Source organism: Schistocerca cancellata, chromosome 3, assembly GCF_023864275.1.
Source record: "Schistocerca cancellata isolate TAMUIC-IGC-003103 chromosome 3, iqSchCanc2.1, whole genome shotgun sequence".
Taxonomy (NCBI): domain Eukaryota; kingdom Metazoa; phylum Arthropoda; class Insecta; order Orthoptera; family Acrididae; genus Schistocerca; species Schistocerca cancellata.
In genome coordinates, this window is record NC_064628.1 from 132,633,163 (window position 1) to 132,654,896 (window position 21,734).

General features: G+C 41.1%; 1 protein-coding gene across 2 annotated transcripts in view; it reads right to left on the bottom strand.

Annotated features, from left to right (window-relative positions):
• LOC126174754 (7-methylguanosine phosphate-specific 5'-nucleotidase) overlaps positions 1-21,734 on the bottom strand; it is a 73,582-nt gene that overhangs the window by 21,462 nt on the left and 30,386 nt on the right. For both annotated transcript variants that reach the window (XM_049921081.1, XM_049921080.1), the window contains exon 6: positions 12,895-13,138. In XM_049921081.1, the coding sequence (XP_049777038.1) occupies positions 12,895-13,138 (244 nt within the window). The remainder of the gene's footprint in view (positions 1-12,894; positions 13,139-21,734) is intronic.

The following is a 21,734-nucleotide window of genomic DNA, read 5'->3' on the forward strand; positions in this document are numbered from 1 at the left end:
AGGAGTAGGAAACTCTGAAACATTAGCAACTGTGGTCTTTTCTGATGTTCTGGAGGGGGGGGGGGGGGGGGGGGGTATGGGCTTTGAAATAATTGGAACAGCAGAAGTGCCTCAACAAGTGCAGGTATTAGTGCTGAAACTAGCAACCTCGGTTTGCTTAGCAGCATTGGCTTTCAGAACAGGAATTTTAAGAACCGAAGCAAAGGAGGTAGTGAATGTGGAAACTAGCAACCTCTGTTTGCGTAGCAGCATTGGCTTTCAGAACAGGAATTTTAAGAACTGAAGCAAAGGAGGTATTGAAATGTGAGAGGCAGCTTTGTCTTATACATCTTTTTGGCCTCACCACGCACTTCATAGTTTCAAGATCTTTTATCTTCCATTTTTCAAGGTATATGCTACAGTCCCTACTCCAGACAGGATGATCCCCAGAGCAACTCACACACTTTGAGGATATAAACAAATGACTCCTTCATGGGCAGCCTAACCAGATTCACCCCAAATGGTGTGCAGACAGCACTGCCACTTAAAACAGCACGACATGTTGGGGACATAGGTCCGCACACTTAAATAAAGGAAACCTGCTGTGGGAATGTCCATCAGATCCCTGCATGCCAAAACACATTTGCTGACATTTGAGGTGGTGTGTAGTTCAGCTTCAATGGCATATTCACCAAGGCTTTTTGCTTTCTGCAGGTTTGTCACTTGTTGGGAACTAGAGGTTTCAACCAACAACATCCCACTGCACATCCATTTGACACACTTTAACATACCTGCTATTCTCTCTAAAAACCTTTTGAATGTAAAAAAAGTGAAACTTTATCAAAAATTCGCTCTCTTCTTTTAACTAACAAAAATACATTCTGGCTTGCAGCATGTGTCCTATTACATGAGGCCTTGAGAAATTTGGTGTTGGTATCTACCCACAGCCCCATCCATTCTACTGGGAGGGGGTGGAGAAAATTTTGAAGGTTCCATTTCAGTCCCACGAGCAGCAACAGAAATAAGGATTCACTCAGACAGAACTCCACTTGCCTGTTGCAGCAAATTCCCCACAGATTTCCTGGTAACAACTATTCTACCTCAACAGCCATGCATTTCATTGGCTTGCAGCACAGCTTGAGATTAAGGGTTTCTTTTTTACAGAGGGTTTTACCTCCCCACGATCCAGGTGGTAAAACCAAAATTCCCATTCCCTGTGAAAGACAATGTTCACTGCACTGCACAGTGGTCACTGAAGCATGCCCAGAGCTTACGGTGACAGAGAGCTGACAGCAGTTACCTGTCCCTAGCTGGGTCGCCGAGCCCACACCCAGCAAACAAATCCTGAGACCCAGAGGAAAGGTATGGTAATGTCCGAGAATAGAATAGTGACTGTTGTTGGACTATGCTGATTGCTGAGTAGGATAATAATTGTCACAATTCCGAGACACTGGCAGTAGTACCAAATGATCTATCTATGGGGGCAGGGGAGGAGGCTGAAATCTGAAAGTGAAGGGCCATGCCCTAAAATCCCCTTTCACCAACAGTTTTGATGGTATGATATATATGAACAAGAGACTGGTATTGATTTTTGCGCTCTCTCTCTCTCTCCCCCCCCCCCCTCTCTCCCCCCCCCTCCTCCTCCATTTGGTGGGGGAGGGATGGTGTGTCTGTTACCACAGGGGTCAAAAGAATTGTCTTCACATTGAATTTCTTCTTCTTCTTTGTGTACTGCCAACGACACGCTCCACCCTGTTTAGTACAATATATAGAGCAGTACTCCCCCCCCCCCCCCCCCCCCTCCCATGAGCCATGAATTTTGCTGTTGGCGGGTTGGCTTGCATGCCTCAGCGATACAGACAGCTGTACCATACGTGCAAGCACAATGGAGATGTGCCTATTGAGAGGCCAGACAAACGTGTGATTTCTGAAGAGGGGCAGCAGCCTTTTCAGTAATTGCAGGGGATGATTGACTGATGTGGCCTTGTAAAACCAACCAAAACAGCCTTGCTGTGCTCATATTCTGAACGGCTGAAAACAAGGAGAAACTACAGCTATAATTTTTCCCAAGGATACGCAGGTCTACTGTATGGTTAAATGATGATGGTGTCCCCTTGGGTGAAACAGTCCCTCAATCAAATCTCTAGATGGGAACTATCCAGTAGGATATCATCATCAGGAGAAACAAAATTGGTGTTCTATGGATGGCGTGGCATGTTAAATTCCTTATGATCAGGTAGGTTAGAAAATGAATTTAATTGAAGACAATATAAAATGCAGCAAATGAAGCAGGTGAAAGAGAATACAAATGTCTACAAAACAAGACTGACACAAAGTGCAAAATGACTAAATGAAAAGTGTAAGGACTTGAAAGCATATTTCATTAGGGGAAAAATAGATACTGACTACAGGAAAATTTAAAGAGGCCTTTGGAGAGAGGGAAGCAGCTCTATGAATATAGGAAACAGATAGGTTAAAGTTAGATGTAGTGTGAATTAGTGAAGCTCGATGGCAGCTGAATACAGGGTTATAAATACAAAGTCACATAGGGATAACACAGAAGTAGGTTTAATAATGAAGCTGAAATGTGGATGGAGTATATAGCGTGTCTATACAAGGGCGATGAACTTGAAGACAATAATATAAAAATGGAAGACGATGTAGACGAAGATTTGGGGGAAGACCTGTTTGGATTTCAGAGATATGTATGAACATGTGAGGCCAACCTATGTTTATAGCATTTGTTGCCTTAGAGAAAGCATTTGACATTGTTGACTAGGATACTCTCTTTGAAATTCCGAATGTAGCAGGGGTTGAAACGAAAGGCTATTTACAACTTTTATAGAAACCAGATGGCAGTTAGAGTCTCGGCGTGAAAGGGAAGGAGTGGTTGAGAAGTGAGTGGGACCGGATTGTAGCCTATTCCCAATGTTATTCAATTTATACTTGGAGCAAGCAGTAAAGGATACCAAAGAAAAATTTGGAGTAGGAATTAAAGTTCAGGGAGAAGAAATAAAAACCTCGAAGTTTGCTGATGACACTGTCATTCTGTCAGAGACAGCAAAAGACAATGTATTTGAAGGACACAAAATGAACATCAACAAAAGCAAGACAAGGATAATGGAATGTAGTAGAATCAAATCAGGTAATGCTGAGGGAATTAGATTAGGAAAGGAGACACTTAAAGTAGCAGATAGGTTTTGCTACTTGGGCAGCAAAATAACTGATGTTGGCCAAAGTAGAGACAATATAAAATGTTGATTGGCAATGGCAAGGAAAGCATTTATGAAGGAGAGAAATCTATAAACATCAAATAGAAAAGCAGTTCTGAAGGAGAGAAATCTGTTAACATCGAATATAGACTTAAGAGTTAGGAAGTCTTTACTGAAGTTATTTGTCTGGAGTGTAGCCATGTATGGAAGAGAAACATGGACAATAAACCAAGAAGAGAACAGAAGTTTCAAAATGTGGTGCTACAGAAGAATGTTGAAGTTCAGATGGGTAGATCACGTTACTAATGAGGAGGTACTGAATAGAACTGCGGAGATACGAAATTTGTGGCACAACTTGACTAAAAGAAGAGATCAATTGATAGGGCATATTCTGAGACATCAAGCCATCATCAATTTAGTGTTGGAGGGACGGGGGGAGGGGAGGTAAAAATTGTAGAGGGAGACAAAGAGATGGTTACAGTAAGCAGATTCAGAAGGATGTAAGTTGCAGTGGTTATTCGGAGATGAAGATGCTTGCAACAGGAAAGAGTAACATAGAGAGTTGCATCAAACCAGTTGAGACAGAAGACCAAGACAACAACAACAACAACAACAACAACAACAACAACAATGTAATGTAGTACTGTGCATTAATTTGTATTGATTGAGTCAATGTCGGTGTAAAGGAAATCAAGTGGCATTATCTTGTTCAATGTTTTCAATTTTTTTTTTTTTTCTTTTTGCCACAATTACTTTCAACAGAGCTTTTATTATAACTCTTACAAAATTTCAATGTTGCTATACATCAATTATAATGGTGACTGCTAATTTATACTAATGAACAGTCAGGTTTGCTTTATCATATGAGCATAAAATGTTTAATGTTCAAATGGATCTCTTATCAACTGGGATGTGTGCATGACATTGTAAATGTCAAAAAATGATTGGTTCCACTAATAAAGCCTTACTAACGATGTTGAAAGAACAAGACTTTGATGTTGGTGGTATACCAAGAAGTGAAGAAGTGACTGACAAACACTAACAAGGAGAGGTCCCCAGTGGTGGGATTGACTTTTCGAAACCAAATATACAGTGACATAGGTTAAGATTCCAGGTATTACACCCTGCAGCCTTTCACCCTGATGGGCCCTTGTTTGTGAGTAATTGATGAAAAAAAGTTTCAAAACTTTGTGCGATACTCAATAACATTAGTAAAGTTGAATCACACAGTAGAGTTGCAATGGTGTAATGGATAGGAGAATAGCTCTTTATAAGCAAGATGATGTGGGTTCAAGCATCAGGTACAGCACTGTAACTTTTTTATTTTTTATAAAAATGATTCTGATCATTACTTTTACTCAATTAAATGGTTTAAATGTAATTTTTTATTTCTATTCCTTTGTTACAGTATTTTAATCACCATATGAACTTTTCCATTTGTTTCATTCTCTCTTTACATCATTCTTTTTCCAATCAGAATTTTTGTGAATATGAATTTAATTATATTAACGTATTACAATATTCTGTTACTTGTAAATTCCGATCTATCAGTTATTCAACAGAAGGCCAAATAATCTATCAATATTCACTGTGCATTGGTGTTAATGTTTTTCATATTATATTCTTATTCTTATTATTATTATTATTATTTCATATGGCTCACTGGCCTGGTGCTAATCTTTCTGTTGGATGCCACTTTGGCGCAACTCACGTGTCCCCAGCCTACCACCGTTATTCAACTGGCGAAAGGGGACCCACAGTTTAACGTGGAATCTGAACCATGTGTCATTTCTGGCAACTCATCATATCACTGTGAGGTGAAGGCTACGTTACAACGCATACTGAAAAATCTAAGGTCCCACTGGGATTCAATCCCATGACCTCTCCGTTTCCAGTCAAGTATTTTTTTTGCTGGACCACCAGGCCTGACATGTCTTCCATAGAATGTTGAATAAACATCCTCACTCATATTCGTGATATGAAAAACACCTCCAAAGTGTCACAGAACCACATCTGACCTGGACTACATCTTACACACATCATGCATTAAACCACCTCTTTGGACCATTCTACATGCCACCGGAAAGTTTACGTGTTGTTTGGCCATTGATGATGTGCAGGTTTGTGCGCCACTACAGGCAATGGCAACTCAGCAGTCCATTGCATACAATTTCTTTTGCAATGTTCAATCAAAACGTGGTTGAAGTTGATGTGCAATTGCTGCTGGATTCAAAACAGATGGTCATTGACTCATCCATCTTTGGTTCCTTTCTGCCAGAACCCGTTTAAGACCTCTGTTCTTATGCAGTGTTACATGGCTGTGAGTAAAACACTAATCTTTGTAGACACCTTGGACAGTCTGCACTAATGTTGTTGTTGTTGTTGTTGTCTTCAGTCCTGAGACTGGTTTGATGCAGCTCTCCATGCTACTCTATCCTGTGCAAGCTTCTTCACCTCCCAGTACTTACTGCAACCTACATCCTTCTGAATCTGCTTAGTGTATTCATCTCTTGGTCTCCCTCTACGATTTTTACCCTCCATGCTAAATTTGTGATCCCTTGATGCCTCAGAACATTTCCTACCAACTGGTCCCTTCTTCTTGTCAAGTTGTTCCACAAACTCCTCTTCTCCCCAATTCTATTCAATACCTCCTCATTAGTTATGTGATCTACCCATCTAATCTTCAGCATTCTTCTGTAGCACCACATTTTGAAAGCTTCTATTCTCTTCTTGTCCGAACTATTTATCGTCCATGTTTCACTTCCATACATGGCTACACTCCATACAAATACTTTCAGAGACGACTTCCTGACACTTAAATCTATACTCAATGTTAACAAATTTCTCTTCTTCAGAAACGCTTTCCTTGCCATTGCCAGTCTACATTTTACATCCTCTCTACTTCGACCATCATCAGTTATTTTGCTCCCCAAATAGCATAACTCCTCTACTGCTTTAAGTGTCTCATTTCCTAATCTAATACCCTCAACATCACCCGACTTAAGTCGACTACATTCCGTTATCCTCGTTTTGCTTTTGTTGATGTTCATCTTATATCCTCCTTTCAAGACACTGTCCATTCCGTTCAACTGCTCTTCCAAGTCCTTTGCTGTCTCTGACAGAATTACAATGTCATTGGCGAACCTCAAAGTTTTTAATTCTTCTCCATGGACTTTAATACCTACTCCGAATTTTTCTTTTGTTTCCTTTACTGCTTGCTCAATATACAGATTGAATAACATCGGAGACAGGCTACAACCCTGTCTCATTCCCTTCCCAACTGCTGCGTCCCTTTCATGCGCCTCGACTCTTATAACTGCCATCTGGTTTCTATACAAATTGTAAATAGCCTTTCACTCCTTGTATTTTACCCCTGCCACCTTTAGAATTTGAAAGAGAGTATTCCAGTCAACATTGTCAAAAGCTTCCTCTAAGTCTACAAATGCTAGAAATGTACGTTTGCCTTTCCTTAATCTATTTTCTAAGATAAGTCGTAGGGTCAGTATTGCCTCACGTGTTCCAACATTTCTGCGGAATCCAAACTGATCTACGCCGAGTTCGGCTTCTACCAGTTTTTCCATTCGTCTGTAAAGAATTCGCGTTAGTATTTTGCAGCGGTGACTTATTAAACTGATAGTTGATACACCAACAAAATGAGCACCTGTGGTGTGATCATGAACACGTACAAATACAATAACTCTTTTCTGCCATTTTGTCACATCTTCACATTGGCCCATCTTACTGCAGCACTGATACCACATCTACCCCTGAAACCCAGGATGCAAAAACATCCTTATTAAAATAGGGTGTATGCACCTGAGATTTCATAGACCATTATTCAAGTTAAGTCACATAAAGTTGCAAGTTGATTTGATGAGTTGTTGCTACCTCTACAAGGAGACCACCTGTTATTTGCTCAAGTACCTTCTGTATATAAAATAGACTTCTACAATATTCCTTTTTATCTCTTTATATCTCTTTATAATATTTATTTCTTCTTCAGAATTACAACCTAATGTTTGGGAATTTAAAATATGTCACACAAATCACATATTACTGTTTAGTGAATTTTTGTGTATAATAATTATTAGTAGTAGTTAAATATTAATCATATTAATATCCACCTCCCTCTCGCTCTCTTGTAATACACAAGGTGGCCAGAAACTGTCTGTAAAGCTTTTAAGAGTGTTACATGGGAGGATGTGCTGAGAAATAATTGTTAGTGTATCAGGTCATTGCACTGGCAAATATGAGCACCTGCATGTGCTAAAATGTGATAATGCACAGACATCTGTGGGTCTGTAAGTTACCATTTGTTGAAATACACATTGCCAGTTAAACTGTGCATTTTTCAGAAGCAAAAAATTTAAGCTAGGTGAGCAAAAGCTATGTTTGTTCAAGAGGAAACCAAATGAAGAACATGCTTGGCAACATTGCCTCTGGCAGCCAGCTTTAATCTGCACACGTGACAACCTAATCAACTAACTTCAATGCTAAATAATTCAGAAATAAAGAAACTTATAAAATTTTTTGTAAACAATTATTTCACAGAACAAATTCTCCTGTAACACCCTTAAAAGCTTTTCATACTGTTTCTTTTATTAACTTCCCTCCATTACCAAATTGATGACTTGCTCGTGCCTCGGGATATGTCCTATCAACTGATTCTTATTTTCCTTTAGCTACATTGTGCCAGAAATTTCTTTTTCCTCATTTTGATTTGGTAGCTGCTCATAAGATATTTGATATACCCATCTAATCTTTAGCATTCTTCTGTAGCACCACATTCTGGAGGCTTCTGTAGTCTTAGTGTCTGAACTGTTTGCTATCATGGCTCCTTCTGAACAAGGCTAACCTCCAGGCAAGTACCTTCAGGAAAGACTTCCTGAGATTTAAATTCATAGCATATATTAACAGATCTCTCTTTTTCAAATACGTTTCTCTTGCTACTGTCAGGTTGCCTTTTATGTCCTCTCTACTTCAACCATCATTTCTTTTGCTACCCAAATACCAAAACTCATCAATTACTTTTAGCCTTTCATTTCCCAACCTAATTCTCTCACCATCATTTGATTTAATTCAACTATGTTCCATTACCCTTGTTTTACTTTTGTTGATATTCATGCTGTAACCTCTTTTCATGATAGTCTCCACTTCATTCACCTGCTTTTGCAATTCCATTGGCATCTCTGAAAGAAAAACAATGTCATCAGCAAATGACAATTTTTTTTATATCTTGTCCCTGATCTTTAACTCTTTTTCCAAATTTCTTCTCAGTTTCCTTCATAGCTTGCTCAATGTATAGACAGAATAAAGTCATGTATAGGCTGCAACTCTGTCTCACTTCCATCTAAACTACTACTTCCCTTTCATGTCCTTCAACACTTACAATATTTTGTCTCTCTCACATATTTCACACACCAGGCAGAATAGTACTGTCAGTCTCTCAGTGCTCTGACTAATTCTTCTCACAATATCAATGTCCCCATTTTCACTTCCTCTCCCCTTTCTATAATATTGTCTATTTCATTATATCCTTCCACATTTTTCTTCCACCTCTCAACTCTGCCTTCTCTGCTTAGCACTTTCTTGTCAGCTTAGCTCTTTATATTCACACAGCTGCTTGTTGTTTTCTCCAAAGGCGTCTCTAATTTTCCTATTGGCAGCATCTGTATTTTTCCCTAATCAAGGATGCCTCTATAGCCTTTCATTTGTCCTCTGCCCTTCATACTTAGCTTTTTCATTTTCTATCAGTCTCACTTTTTGGAAGAATGTATTCCCCTTTATTGCTTCATTTTTACATTCCCTCCTTTTTCCAATTAAATTCAATGTATCCTGTGTTCCCTAAGGATTGCTGCTGGGCCTTTCCTTTATGCTTATTTGACCCAGCCCAGTGCTATATCCTCTGCCAGAGTTACCCATTCATCTTCTACTGTATTTCTTTGCCATGTTTCTATCAATCATTGTCTAACGATCCTATGAAACTCTCAACCACTGGTTCATTCACTTTATTCAGGTCCCATCTGCTTGATTTTCTAACTTTCTGCAATTTCTTCAGTTTCAATCTGCAATTCATAACCCGAATCCGTATCTGCCCTGGGAATGTTTTGCAGAATGAAATCTGGTTTCTAAATCTCGGTCTAACAATTATTATATAATCTTTCTGTAACCACCTGGTATTTCTAAGTCTCTTCCACATATATAACCTTATTTCACAAATATTTGCAATGATTAAAGTGTTTGCAATAATTTAATTATGCTCTGGACAAAATTCTTCCAGGCAGTTAGCTTCCCTTTTTCATTCCTTTCCCTCAGTCCATGTTTTCCTAATATTTTTTCCTTTTCCTGCTATTGAATTCCAGTCACCCATTACAATTAAATTTTCATCTCCTTAACTACCTGAAGACATTCTTTTATCTCATAGTTTTTTCAATTTTTCATCATCTTTGGAGTTAGTTGGAATATAAACTTGTACTATCGTTGTGGGTACTGACTGCACGCATACTTTGGCTACAATAATGCATTCACTATGTTGTTCAAAATAGTTTACCAATATTCCTATTATATTATTCAAATTACTCCTGCATTACCCCTACTTGACTCTGTATTTATAACTTTGTACTCACCTGACCAGAAGTCCTGTTTTTACTGCCACCACACTTCATTAAAGCAAACATTTCACCTTTGAGTGGGCAAACTGATTATTATTATTATTATTATTATTATTATTGCGCGAGTAGGTGTGTGGGGGTATACAGTACCCCACCTTGTATGATAAGTTATAATATACTTAGGAAATCACTTAAATATTTATACGTTGTAGTTGCATTATTATATACACTGAAGAGTGAAAGAAACTGGTACCCCTGCCTAATACTGTGAAGGGCTCCCGCAATCACACAGAAGTGCCACAACACGACTTGGTATGGACTCGACTAATGTCTGAAGTAGTGTTGGAGGGAATTGACACCATGAATTCTAAAGTGTTATCCATAAATCCATACGAGTACAAGGGGGTGGAGATCTCTTCTGAGCAGCTCGTTGCGAGGCATCTCAGATATGCGCAATAATATTCATGTATGGGCAGTTTAGTGGCCAAAGGAAGTGTTTTCACTTAGAAGAGTGTTCCTGGTGCAATTCTGGACATTTGAGATGTCTCACTGTCCTGCTGGATTTGCCCAAGTCTATCCGGAATGCACAATGGACATGAATGGATGCAGGTGATCAGACAGGATGCTTATGTACATGTCACCTGTCAGAGTCATATCTAGACATATGAGAAGTCCTACGTCACTCCAACTGCACACACCCCACACCATTACCGAGCCACCGCCAGCTTGAACAGTCCCCTGATGATGTGCAGGGTCCCTGATTCATAAGGTTGTCTCCATGCTCATACACATTCATCTGCTCGATACAATTTGAAACGAGACTCATCCGACCAGGCAACATGTTTCCAGTCATCAACAGTCCAATGTTGGTTTTGGCAGGCCTAGGCGAGGGAGGTGTAGAGCTTTGTGTCATGCAGTCATCAAGGGTACACGAGCGGACCTTCAGCTCCTAAAGCCTGTATCGATGACGATTTGTTGAATGGTTCGCACGCTGACACTTGTTGATGGCCCAGCACTGAAATCTGCAGCAATTTGTGGAAGGGTTGCACTTCTTTCATGTTGAACAATTCTCTTCAGTCACTGTCGGTCCTGTTCTTGCTGGATCTTTTTCTGGCTGCAGTGATGTCAGAGATTCCTGATATTCGCAGTAGACTTGTGAAATGGTCGTATGGGAAAATGCCCACTTCATCACTACCTTGGAGATGCTGTGTTGTATCACTTGTGCGCCAACTATAACACCACTTAAATCTTGATAACTTGCCATTTTAGCAGTAGTAACCAATCTATCAACTGTGCCAGATACTTGTTGTCTTGTATAGGTGTTGCTGACCACAGCACCGTATTCTGCCTGTTTAAATATCTCTATATTTGAATACACATGCTTCTGTGGCAATTCAGTGTATCTGTTTCAAAAGCTTCAATCAGCACCTGAATGAAGGAATTCATGATACAAATATGTAACAGAGGGAAAAAAATTACTTACTTTTTTTTATCCTTGTAATACAGGTACTTTTACAGTTCAACCCTTTGCTTAGATAAAGTGAGAATGGCATACATGCTAAAAATTGTCAGAAAGCAATAAGTATAACACGAGTGAGGGCATAGGGTACGGAGTGCCCCACTACCATTTTCCTGGCGAAACAATTCAATACTGAGGGCTCTGAATAGCTGCCACATCGCAGGGCTCGGCATTATGCTACAGCACTATGAAATTCCGCAATGGGGTACTCAGTACCCCAGCACACCTTCTCGAAGGTTAACTTTAACTTAGACATTTCCTTCTTAAAATTCTTTAACCTACCTATCCGATTAACGGATCTAACATTCCACATTCCGATTCATTGGTTGAAATCAGTCCCAATATTTTACGTACTTCTGCTTGATAACCTTCTTTTAACAATAAAGGACTCCTCTTTTCCTCATTTCCAGGTCCAATGGGCATGTCCCCAGAACTGCGAGAAATATATTAGTCAGCTTCACAAAGGAGGTGACTGTTAATCTCAGCTGCACACTTCATTGTACTCTTCTGAGTACTAAAGCTGGCTTCACATACTATAACTGATAATCATAAGCTTGTATCATGTGCTACAAGACATTGTCAGCTTTGTGCTATTTATAATTTTGTGCATACCTTTGTACCTCTTCTGCTTGTCTCTCTGCATGATATGTTAGGTGTTGGCATTAATCCCTCAAACAACTAACAGTAAAGTTTTACTGTAATCTAAGCACATTCTTCACCAGGATTTTGACTGCCTATCATTGTGAGCAGATGAGGTACCTCATACCCACACAATACTTCCCAACCCTTCTAAAGTGGTAATCCACTACCTATCCCACTTACACAATTTCTTGATCCATCTCTATGCCACACCCATTTGTGCAAGACCTATTTGATTCACCAACACAGACTATCCTCTCCATTTCAGTAACAGGCTTATTCTATACCATTAGAGGCAGGGCCACCTTTGAAAGAAGTCATGTCATATACTAGGTCTGCTGCAATTTTACAAGTGTTTTACATGGGCATGACAAACAACCAGCTGCCCATCTGAATGAATAGTCACCACTAAATTGTGGCCATGCACCCTCCCACACCCCCTTCACCCAAATGCTAATTTATGTTAATTACATACATGTGAACTGTCCTTTTAACACATGCCTCAGTCTTTCTATCCTCAGGGCCTCAATATCTTACTAGCATCAGTCTCCCTCCCTCCCACACACTCCACACTGTTATTTATACTCACAGTTTCCTCTTTCTCTGAACTAACTCACCCTACACGTCCACTTTTCACTGATGTGGCATACATAACACCGATTTGCTGTGGGCAAGTTTAGTGATGCCACATTCCATTCCTTCCCCTTGCTGCCTCTCCATCTCAACCCTCTGTGTGTGTGTGTGTGTGTGTGTGTGTGTGTGTGTGTGTGTGTGTGTGTGTGTGGGTGGGTGCATGTGCAATAGAAGAGAGAGAGAGAGAGAGAGAGAGAGAGAGAGAGAGAGAGAGAGAGAGAGAGAGATGCTAGATCACCACACTATATTGAGCTATTAATCACAATACAACACAAACAGTCCTATATCCTAAATTGCATACCTGGAAATAATCACTGTTTTCAATGGCATGTTCATTTTTGTTATACGCATGTATAACATTCCCCTTGAAGCCATTCAGCTGTGAGCCTTCCCAATTAAGAAAATTGGATATAACTTGCACATTTTTTCGAAGTGCCCCATGGTACTTGAGGATGGCAGAAACTATGTCTCCCAGACCAGCTGAGAAAACTAATACTGGAATACTTGCTTCATCCAATGCTTTAAGCATCATGTCGGAGCCATCCCTAATAACAAATCAACACACACACTAAATCAGCACACTTCACAAAGCAGTAACAGACGTACATGACAGAATAGGAATAGTAAAAATGTTTTAAGATAAACATTATTTCTGTTCAATGTCAATATAATATATGTAGACTTCATCATGAACAATGTTATATGGGACAGTTCTCCAGATCCTCAGTTCTCTGGGTAGTCATCTAATGTCATCTGAAAATGTTACAATGCAAGAAAATATAAACATTTAAATAATGACAATGCTATCTTCCCTTTTTTCCTTTTATACAGTTGCCAGAGAGTTATATGATGCAAAGCAAGTGTGGTCTTCCAAGAGGAAACAACTATGTCAAACTGGGAGCATTCATGGATAGAATAGATGTTTACTATAATAACAATAATTCCGTAACGCAAATAACAAACAAAAATTAGAAAAGACTACCACTTACATATAACTGACTGATGTGAGGTACATATAAACTCATAGCAGCACAGCAACATTACAAATGGTATGTGTAAGTAAATGGATGCATAATACAATACAGGAGGAGAAAACAAGCTCTCAGAAACAGTAACAAAATTATGACCAAAAGAGAAGAGATTCACAAAACAGAAGCACAAAAGAGGAAGCTGTGGGAGGAATTAATGGTTTCAAGATATGGACAGGAGAGGAGTGGTGTGCCATAAGGACAGGAGAAGAAAAGTGATAGTAAAAGAAGAGAACAACAACAACAACAACAACAACAATAGCAAACACTGTCCGAACCGGCCTTGAAGGCCCAATGGTACCGACCAGCCGTCCTGTCATTCTTAGTCCTTACGCATCACCAGATGCAGATACAGAACGGCCTGTGGCCAGCACACCAGTCCCGGCTGTTGTCAGTTTTCGTGACTGTGCTGCTACTTTTCAATCAAGTAGTTCCTCAATTGATCTCACAAGGGCTGAGTGCACCTGCTTGCCAACAGCACATGGCAGACCCAGATGGTGACCCATCCAGGTGCTAGACAGGCCTGACATCATTTAACTTTGGTGATCTGACTGGAACCGGCAAGGCCATTGGCCTGCTGGCGGGACAGTTCCCCTCTATGTAGTTCAGAGGGGCTATTGCAGCAGGCAGGGTGGAGATCCAGATGGCACAGGTACTGAAGCTTGCTGCAACTGGTAGTTAGCCACAGTTTGGCAGTGAACATTTATGTTGATAAACAGCTGGTCAGCTCACATCTCCAAATAAAATGTAGTGCAGCTGGTGTTTAACGTGGCTGCTTTCACATGTGATCCTTCCTTTTAGAGAACAGGAAATCACTGTGGCTGGACTGGTGACTGCAGATGAAGGATCGGTAATAAGACAAATCTTGCACCTGAGGGAATAACCCATGTGATGAAGAATGGGGAGCATGGCTGGCAAAGGATGAACTAGTTGGAAGAGCAATGGACTACTACTTCGGCAATGGGCATAGAGTTATGGGTAGGATATATAGGCACTACAAATGTCCCAGGGGCTCTACAAATGTAGTGTGTGGACAGTAAGCTGGAGATGTGGGTCTCACAGGGAGTGTGCCAGACATGAGTCCCTGCAGTCGCACTATCCTCTGTGTCCTCAATGGCTCAGTCGGATAGTGTGTCTGCCATGTAAGCAGGAGATCCCGGGCTCAAATCCCAGTCGGGGCACACATTTTCAGCTGTCCCCATTGATATTTATCAATGCCTGTAAGCAGCTAATGGTCTGGATTTCACTGTAATTTTATTCTTCAAGAGCTGCAAAATCACTAATGGTATCAGTTCTTTCGGACATGTCCAAAAGAACAGATACCATCTCAATATATTTGAGACAAGGTCCTTTGTGTACTTTTTGTTGTGGTGAACAGTAGGGTGGTTGCCAAAGAAATGCTTCAACTAAAGAGAATAAGTGCAGAAAAGTAGATCCCCTGCAAGTCCAGCAAAGGTTCCTAAAGATAGGATAAAGTCAGGTTTTTGGAATACAGGCTAACGGCAGTGTTGAGAGTGTGGACAGGCGGTTAAGAAGCAGTAAGGTTTTTAAGGATCTTAGGGGTTTAGTACTGTAGGTTATCAAGTGAGTGCTGAAGAGATGAGGAAGGGTGGTGGTGGTGGTGGTGGTGGTAGTGGAAGCAACTGGCTGTCCTGCCAATCCTTCAGTGGGCCAACTAGGCTGAGGTGCCCTCATTTAAGAGTGGTGGTTGAGGTGGGAGAAAGTTGATTGGGAACCATAGATTCCTTGTTGGATAGAGTTATTCACAGGCACGAAAAAAAAAAAAGGTAGCCGAAATTGCCTCCTCAGGCAATCATTGGTTTAATGATGAAAGGGACCAAACCACAAGGTCATCAGTCCCTCCTACCTCGAACAGTCAACACAATCACACATCAAAGAAGAGCTCAGTGCACGACACCCAAGGAAAGAAAATTCCAAGGTCTACTGAAGATGAACAAAGGCTACAGATAGGAACAAGGAAGAGATGTGGGAGAGGTGGCCTATCCAGAGAGCAGCCAGAAGTCACCAAAGAAAAAAAAGCACAATGGGGTACTTCCCCCCCCCTCCCTCCCTCCACCACTACCACTTGCCGGAAGCACCCCACCCAAAAGAATCCAGAAACAACTAGCAATATGGACAGGGTGAGAGAAGCACAGGAAAAAGAGAAGAAGGACACAAAGTCAAACAGAACATATGAGAAGCGGGAAGGAAAGCAAATAGCGAGTAGGATAAGGGCTGGGGTGGGCCACCAAGCTCTGCCAGCTATTGCCCATTCGGGGCAGAGGAAGCAACTGGCTGTCCTGCCAATCCTTCAGTGGGCCAACTAGGCTGAGGTGCCCTCATTTAGGAGTGGTAAAAACCCCCATTCATGAATAAACCATGAAACTAGGTCAGCTGCTGAGGCATCATCTGCTAATATCGTGGGAAGAGAGACAGGATGATTAAGAGTCCACTGCAAGGTTAGGACATTTCAGCAAAACTTGGATCACAGTCAAACAGGCACCTCAGTAACAGTGTGGAAGATATTCATGATGGAGGAGATGACCACGAGCCAGTCAAGTATGGCCGATATGGAGCCGGCAGAGGATGGTGGAGTTCTTGTGAGAGACCCGCATGGAGGGCCTCCACAAATTCATGGTCTTCTTATTTATCACCTGTAGTTTGCTCAGCAAAGTCAGAGTATGCCATTCAAGATTACAAATCCTTACAACTTAACGGCATACTGCTGACTGAGGTCTGATTCTGGAATACCGATCTTAAGAGGTGGCTTGCCAGTAGCCAATATGGCCGGCCCGTCAGCAAGTTCATCTCATAGAACCAAAAAGTGACCCATTGTCCAAAGGCCACAGAGCATCCACATTGTTTGAAGGCAAAACAGGAATCCTGGATAGTTAGGACTAAGGGATGGTGAGGGTAACACTGGTCACAAGCTTGTAAACTGCTCAAAGAGTCACTACAAATGAGGAAGGAGTCACTGGTGTTGGAACGGATACGCTCAATAGCATGAAAGATGGCTACCAACTACGTAGTGAAAACACTACAGCTGCCTACAAGAAGCAGAGTTAATTACATCCTGCACGAATGAAAGCAAAGTCAGCACAACCAGCAGCCACTGAGCCATCAGTATAGACAACTTCTGAATCCAAAAATGCCCCACGAATTGAGAAGAACTGGCAGCAGAGGGCCTCACAATGAGCTGAGGCTTTCAAAACTTGTGGCTTGCAGTAGGTTAAGAGAGAGCTGTGGGGTGGGGGGATGCACCATGGAGTTCATGAGTGGGCCTGGAGAAGAAGTGGTAGAGGTGAAAGCTGGAGTTCAGGAAAAAAGGGACCAGATGCAGATGGTAATCTTAACCCCACATCAGGGCCACCATTATGGGATGTGGATCTTCATATCTGGAAAGAGGAGATGGTAGTTGGGGTGCTCTTTGGAGCAGCAGATGCATCTGTGTAAGTGAGCAACTGTGGTTGGCACTAAACCCACAATGGTGGAAACCTCACCAGCACTAGGAGGCTGATCATAGGGCTAGTCCAAAAGGTACCAATTGCCGCTTTTACCGCAAAACGGTGTAACAAGTCCAACATCTGTAACATCGAAGATGATGCCAAGCTGTATACCAGACTCCTGTAATCTAGACGGGGCTGGATCCATGCGGTGTAGAACCATATTAGAGTAGAGCGAGCTACGCCCCAGTTGGAGTTGCTGAGGCATCGAAGAGCATTGAGGTGCAACCAACATGTCTGCTTTAATTGACAAAAATAGGGAAGCCATGTCAACCAAGAATCAAAGACCAGTCCCAAAAAACGATGATAGTCCACCACATTGAGAGACTGACTGTCAAGGTATGTCTATGGTTAACAAGGCTGAAAGTTATAATTGTGAGAATCTTTTTGTTGTGCCTATCTATGACTCAGCATCTCCGCTATATGGTGAGTAGCAACTTTCCTTCTCTAATATTGTTACATTCTTTCCTGGATTTTCCATTGTTTAATATTTGTTTATGGTTCATTTAAACTTTTTATAATTTTTTTGCTTTAAAATTATCGCATATTGGTACTAAATTTTCTGTATATGTAAAGCGTGTTATACTGGAAGTTGAAGTGCTTTGCATTAAATATGAGTAATGTATGTAAAATACTATATAAATTGTTTATTATGTTAAATAATTTTCAGATGACCTTTCGTATTTAAAAATGTGTGTGTGTATAAATTGTTCATGTTAATGTAAATCTGACAATTTAAGAAATGGCCAAACTTAGCAACAATATAAAGTGTTATGTAAAAGTCAGTGTGCTTTTGTTTACAACGAAACTGGCTCTGGGGAGTGGAAAAGGTGGCAAGGGCAAACTGGTGCGCTACCTAGAGAAAACGGGGGAGTAAGTCACACAGTCTGTAGGCCGCAGGGATTTAGGCAACATCTTTGTGGAGCAGGAAAAGCTTTGACTGCAAATTAACACAAAATGCCTTGAAATGGAGAATGCAAATGGCTTACGGCATAGCTGTGAGTTGTTGGGCTACTGTATGCAGAATTGACTGATGCCACGAAGAGAAACTGAGCCCATACAGCAAGAGACTTGCAGGCCATACTGTGGGAAGTGGCATAATTGTTTGCCACACCGAAGCCTACAGCTACAAGATAAGACTTTTATAATAAATTTACTTTTGTACAGTGTGAACAATTAATTTAAACTGTGTTTTAATAATCACTCTTGAACTTTAAAGAAAGTGGTTCACTCTATTATTTCATCCTAATCATACAGGGTTCCTTCTTGGTGTTTGATGGATCCAAGTATCCTATTTTACAGACTGGATCTGAGTATCCTATTTTACAGACTTAGAAAGTGCCAAGTTAATATACAGAGGTACCATTTAAATTGTTTTTGTGTTTACTAAACAATTGCAAAGTGTTGTAATAAAAGTTCGCTTATGTAAAATTCAATCAGAGTGTAGCAAAGTTACTAGAATCTGGTAAATGACTATACAGAGATAGTTGAAGATAATAGCTTTTGAAAGTAAATTCCAGCAAGAAAGAGGTCTTCTTGACGTGAAATGATCAGTATAAAAAGTGTGTGCTTTAGTATCTAAGTATATCAGTATTTAAGTTCGTTTATTGCAGAAAATGATTTTCTATGTTCCCACCCCCACCCCCCATGGCCAAATTATTTTAGCTTCCCTGAAGTTATATACTCGGCTTTTTCTCTTTTTAAAATGTAATGTATAAGGGTGCAGTACTCAAAAAGAAATTCCAGTGTCTGCATTAACATTGTTTACATGGAGTAATATTTATTTGAAGAACCAAATTAAACAGTGGGAAGAAAATAGGCAAAATTCATACTTCTGCTTTTCCAAATACTTCACTGTTTCATCGCCCGGATTGGCTGGCTGTTAGTACAAGTTTTGAACCACTGAATGAACTTGGAACTGACTTGTCCTAGCTTCAGTATAATATTATTCATACTGTGTTTCTTTAACCACAGCATAAAATCTTAGGAAAAGAATTGAATAGTCTGATTTACTTATCCATTAGACACAACATACAGTCAAATCCTGTAAAAAGGGTAACTCTATTAATTAGATTTTACTATTAACAGGACTATCCTACCATAGTGTACTTTATTTGGAAACTAAACTAAATTTTAGTCAGGGGGTTATACGTGGCTTTTCCCGAAACAGGACTATTTGTTCTGTTCGGGTATAGTATATGTGACAACACAACGACAGTTTTTTTCTGTTATTTAGGTAAAAGCCTACTAAATTACAATAGTAGTGGTAGGGTTATAAAGGCACAGATCTGGATGGGAATGGACTGTATGGCAACAACAGAAATGCGTTAACATAGGTCTTGGCAGCTGAAAATCGGAAGCTATGAGTAAGAACCTAAGACTGCAGTGGTGTATTGCTCCCTGCAGTCTACGTTCAGCAACGCCCGTTGTGGGTGAAATGCAAAAATCATCAGCATACAAAAACAGGGCCACCATAGGCCCCACAACTGTCAACAGACCACTGATAACCACTAAAAAGAGAGGGACACTCAAAACAAAACCCTGCAGAGCGTGATTCTCCAGGAGACAGGTGGTGCTACTGGAAGTGTCAGCCTGTATCTGAAAAGTATGACATAAAAGAAAGTTCCGGATAAAAATCTGGAGTGGGCCACCGATGTGTCTCTCATGTAAGGTGGCAAGGGTGTGTTGGCACCATGTGGATCACAAGTTTCATGCAGATTGAAGAAGACTGCAACAAGGTGTTGATATCAGGCAAAATCTGTTCGGATGGCAGACTCCAGGGTGGACTAAATTACCTGCAGTAGAGCAACCTCGGCAAAAACAACACTCGATCAAAGCCAAAAGGTCCTGAGATTCAAGGATCCAATACAGCCCTTGAAACCACATACGTTCAAGTAACTCGCACAGGACTTTGACTAAACTAATCGGACAATAGCTGCCCATCTGAAGAAGGCAATTTACCTGATTTCAAAACTGGAATAATACACTTTCTCACACTGGGAAAGAAATTTCCCTTACTCCTGAGATGGTTAAAAAGGTCAAGTAAATGACACTGCCTACGCAGTGATACGTGTTGAAGCATTTGGTTGTGTACTTGGTCTGGTCCAAAAGCCGTGTTAGAGCAGGCAACAAGGATGCTGGTGAATTTCCACTTGCTACATGGAGCATTATAAGACTCTAGGCAATGGGGAACACAAGAGAAAGGCAGTTGTTTCAGCTGTTGTGTGTGAAGACCAAACATGGGCGGACAGTGGACTAATGCTAGGCCTGGACAACATGCTGAGCAAAATGCTCATCAATAGAGTCTGGGCTGGTGAGGTCAACACCTTTCTGGGAAATTCCCAAGACACCTGTAGGAGAACAGTGGCCAGAAATAAGCCTGATCTTGGCCCATACCTGTGAAGAGGGAGCATGTGGTGCTAATAAGCCTGATCTTGGCCCATGATCTTGGCCCATACCTGTGAAGAGGGAGCATGTGGTGCTATGTCAGCAGTACATCATTCCCAACAAATATGTTTCTGGCATTTAATAAGATAATCAGCCGTGGCACAAAGCAGTTTAAATGCCAGGAGGTTGTCAAGAGACAGATTCCATCTGTAGCATTGGAGGGCACAACAATGGTCTTTAACAGCTGCAGCGATTTCGGGGGTCAACCAAGGGACAGCCTTCTGTTGGAGAGTAGTCAAGGAAGAAGGAATCGGCCAAAGGTGTCAGTCAGACACTATGGTCTCATCAATCCCACTGTGTGGTGAAGTGGTTGGGATGGCAACCGTGGAAAGGCATCCCAATCCACATTAGTGAAGGCTCACCTGGAAGTGTGTCCAGGCGAGTGATGCTGAAGAAAAGGTATGATGATCAGAAAATGATTGCTGTCACACAAATTCTCTTGAACTCCCCATTGAATGGAGAGGAGGAATCCAGGGCTATGTACAGAAAGATCAATGGACGAAAAAGTGGTGTGTGCCACAATAAGATGTCGGGGGCTCCAGTGTTGAGGAGACAGAGATCAAGCTCTACCAACAGGTCTTCAACAAACCTGCCCTGGTTAGTGATTGCAGTACCACCCCACAGAGGGTAATGGGCATTAAAATCTCGAAGGGGGAAGGAAGGTGTCAAAGGAGGGCAAGAAGAGCAGGAAGCATCATTAGGAGATCTGTCTGGGGGGGAGTGGGGGAGAGATAAAAAAAAAAAAAAAATTAATCTGAACAGTCACCACTTCCAGCGCAGTATGAAGAGGAACCCAGGAACTAATAATGTCCATGTGGACCCACAGGCAGGCACCACCAGAGGCTCACAAAGGGTAGACCAGAAGGTTTGGAAACCACAAAGAATTGGCGAAATGAATATCCACGAAATGAGATTCCTGCAATATAACACAAGCTGCAGAATGGACAGAAAGAAGAGAGTACAGTTCCAGAAGCTGACAGTAATAACTACACTTCCACTGAAGGAGAGTAGTAAATGAGACCAGATGAATGTTGAATGAGTCAGAATCGGTCGCTGTGCGAAGTCAGAGTCCGTCACCAGTACAGATGGAGAGATAGAATGTGTAAGTTTGGACCCTGACAGGGGGAAGGGGAAACACCCACTCTGACGTCAAGTGTGGCTCC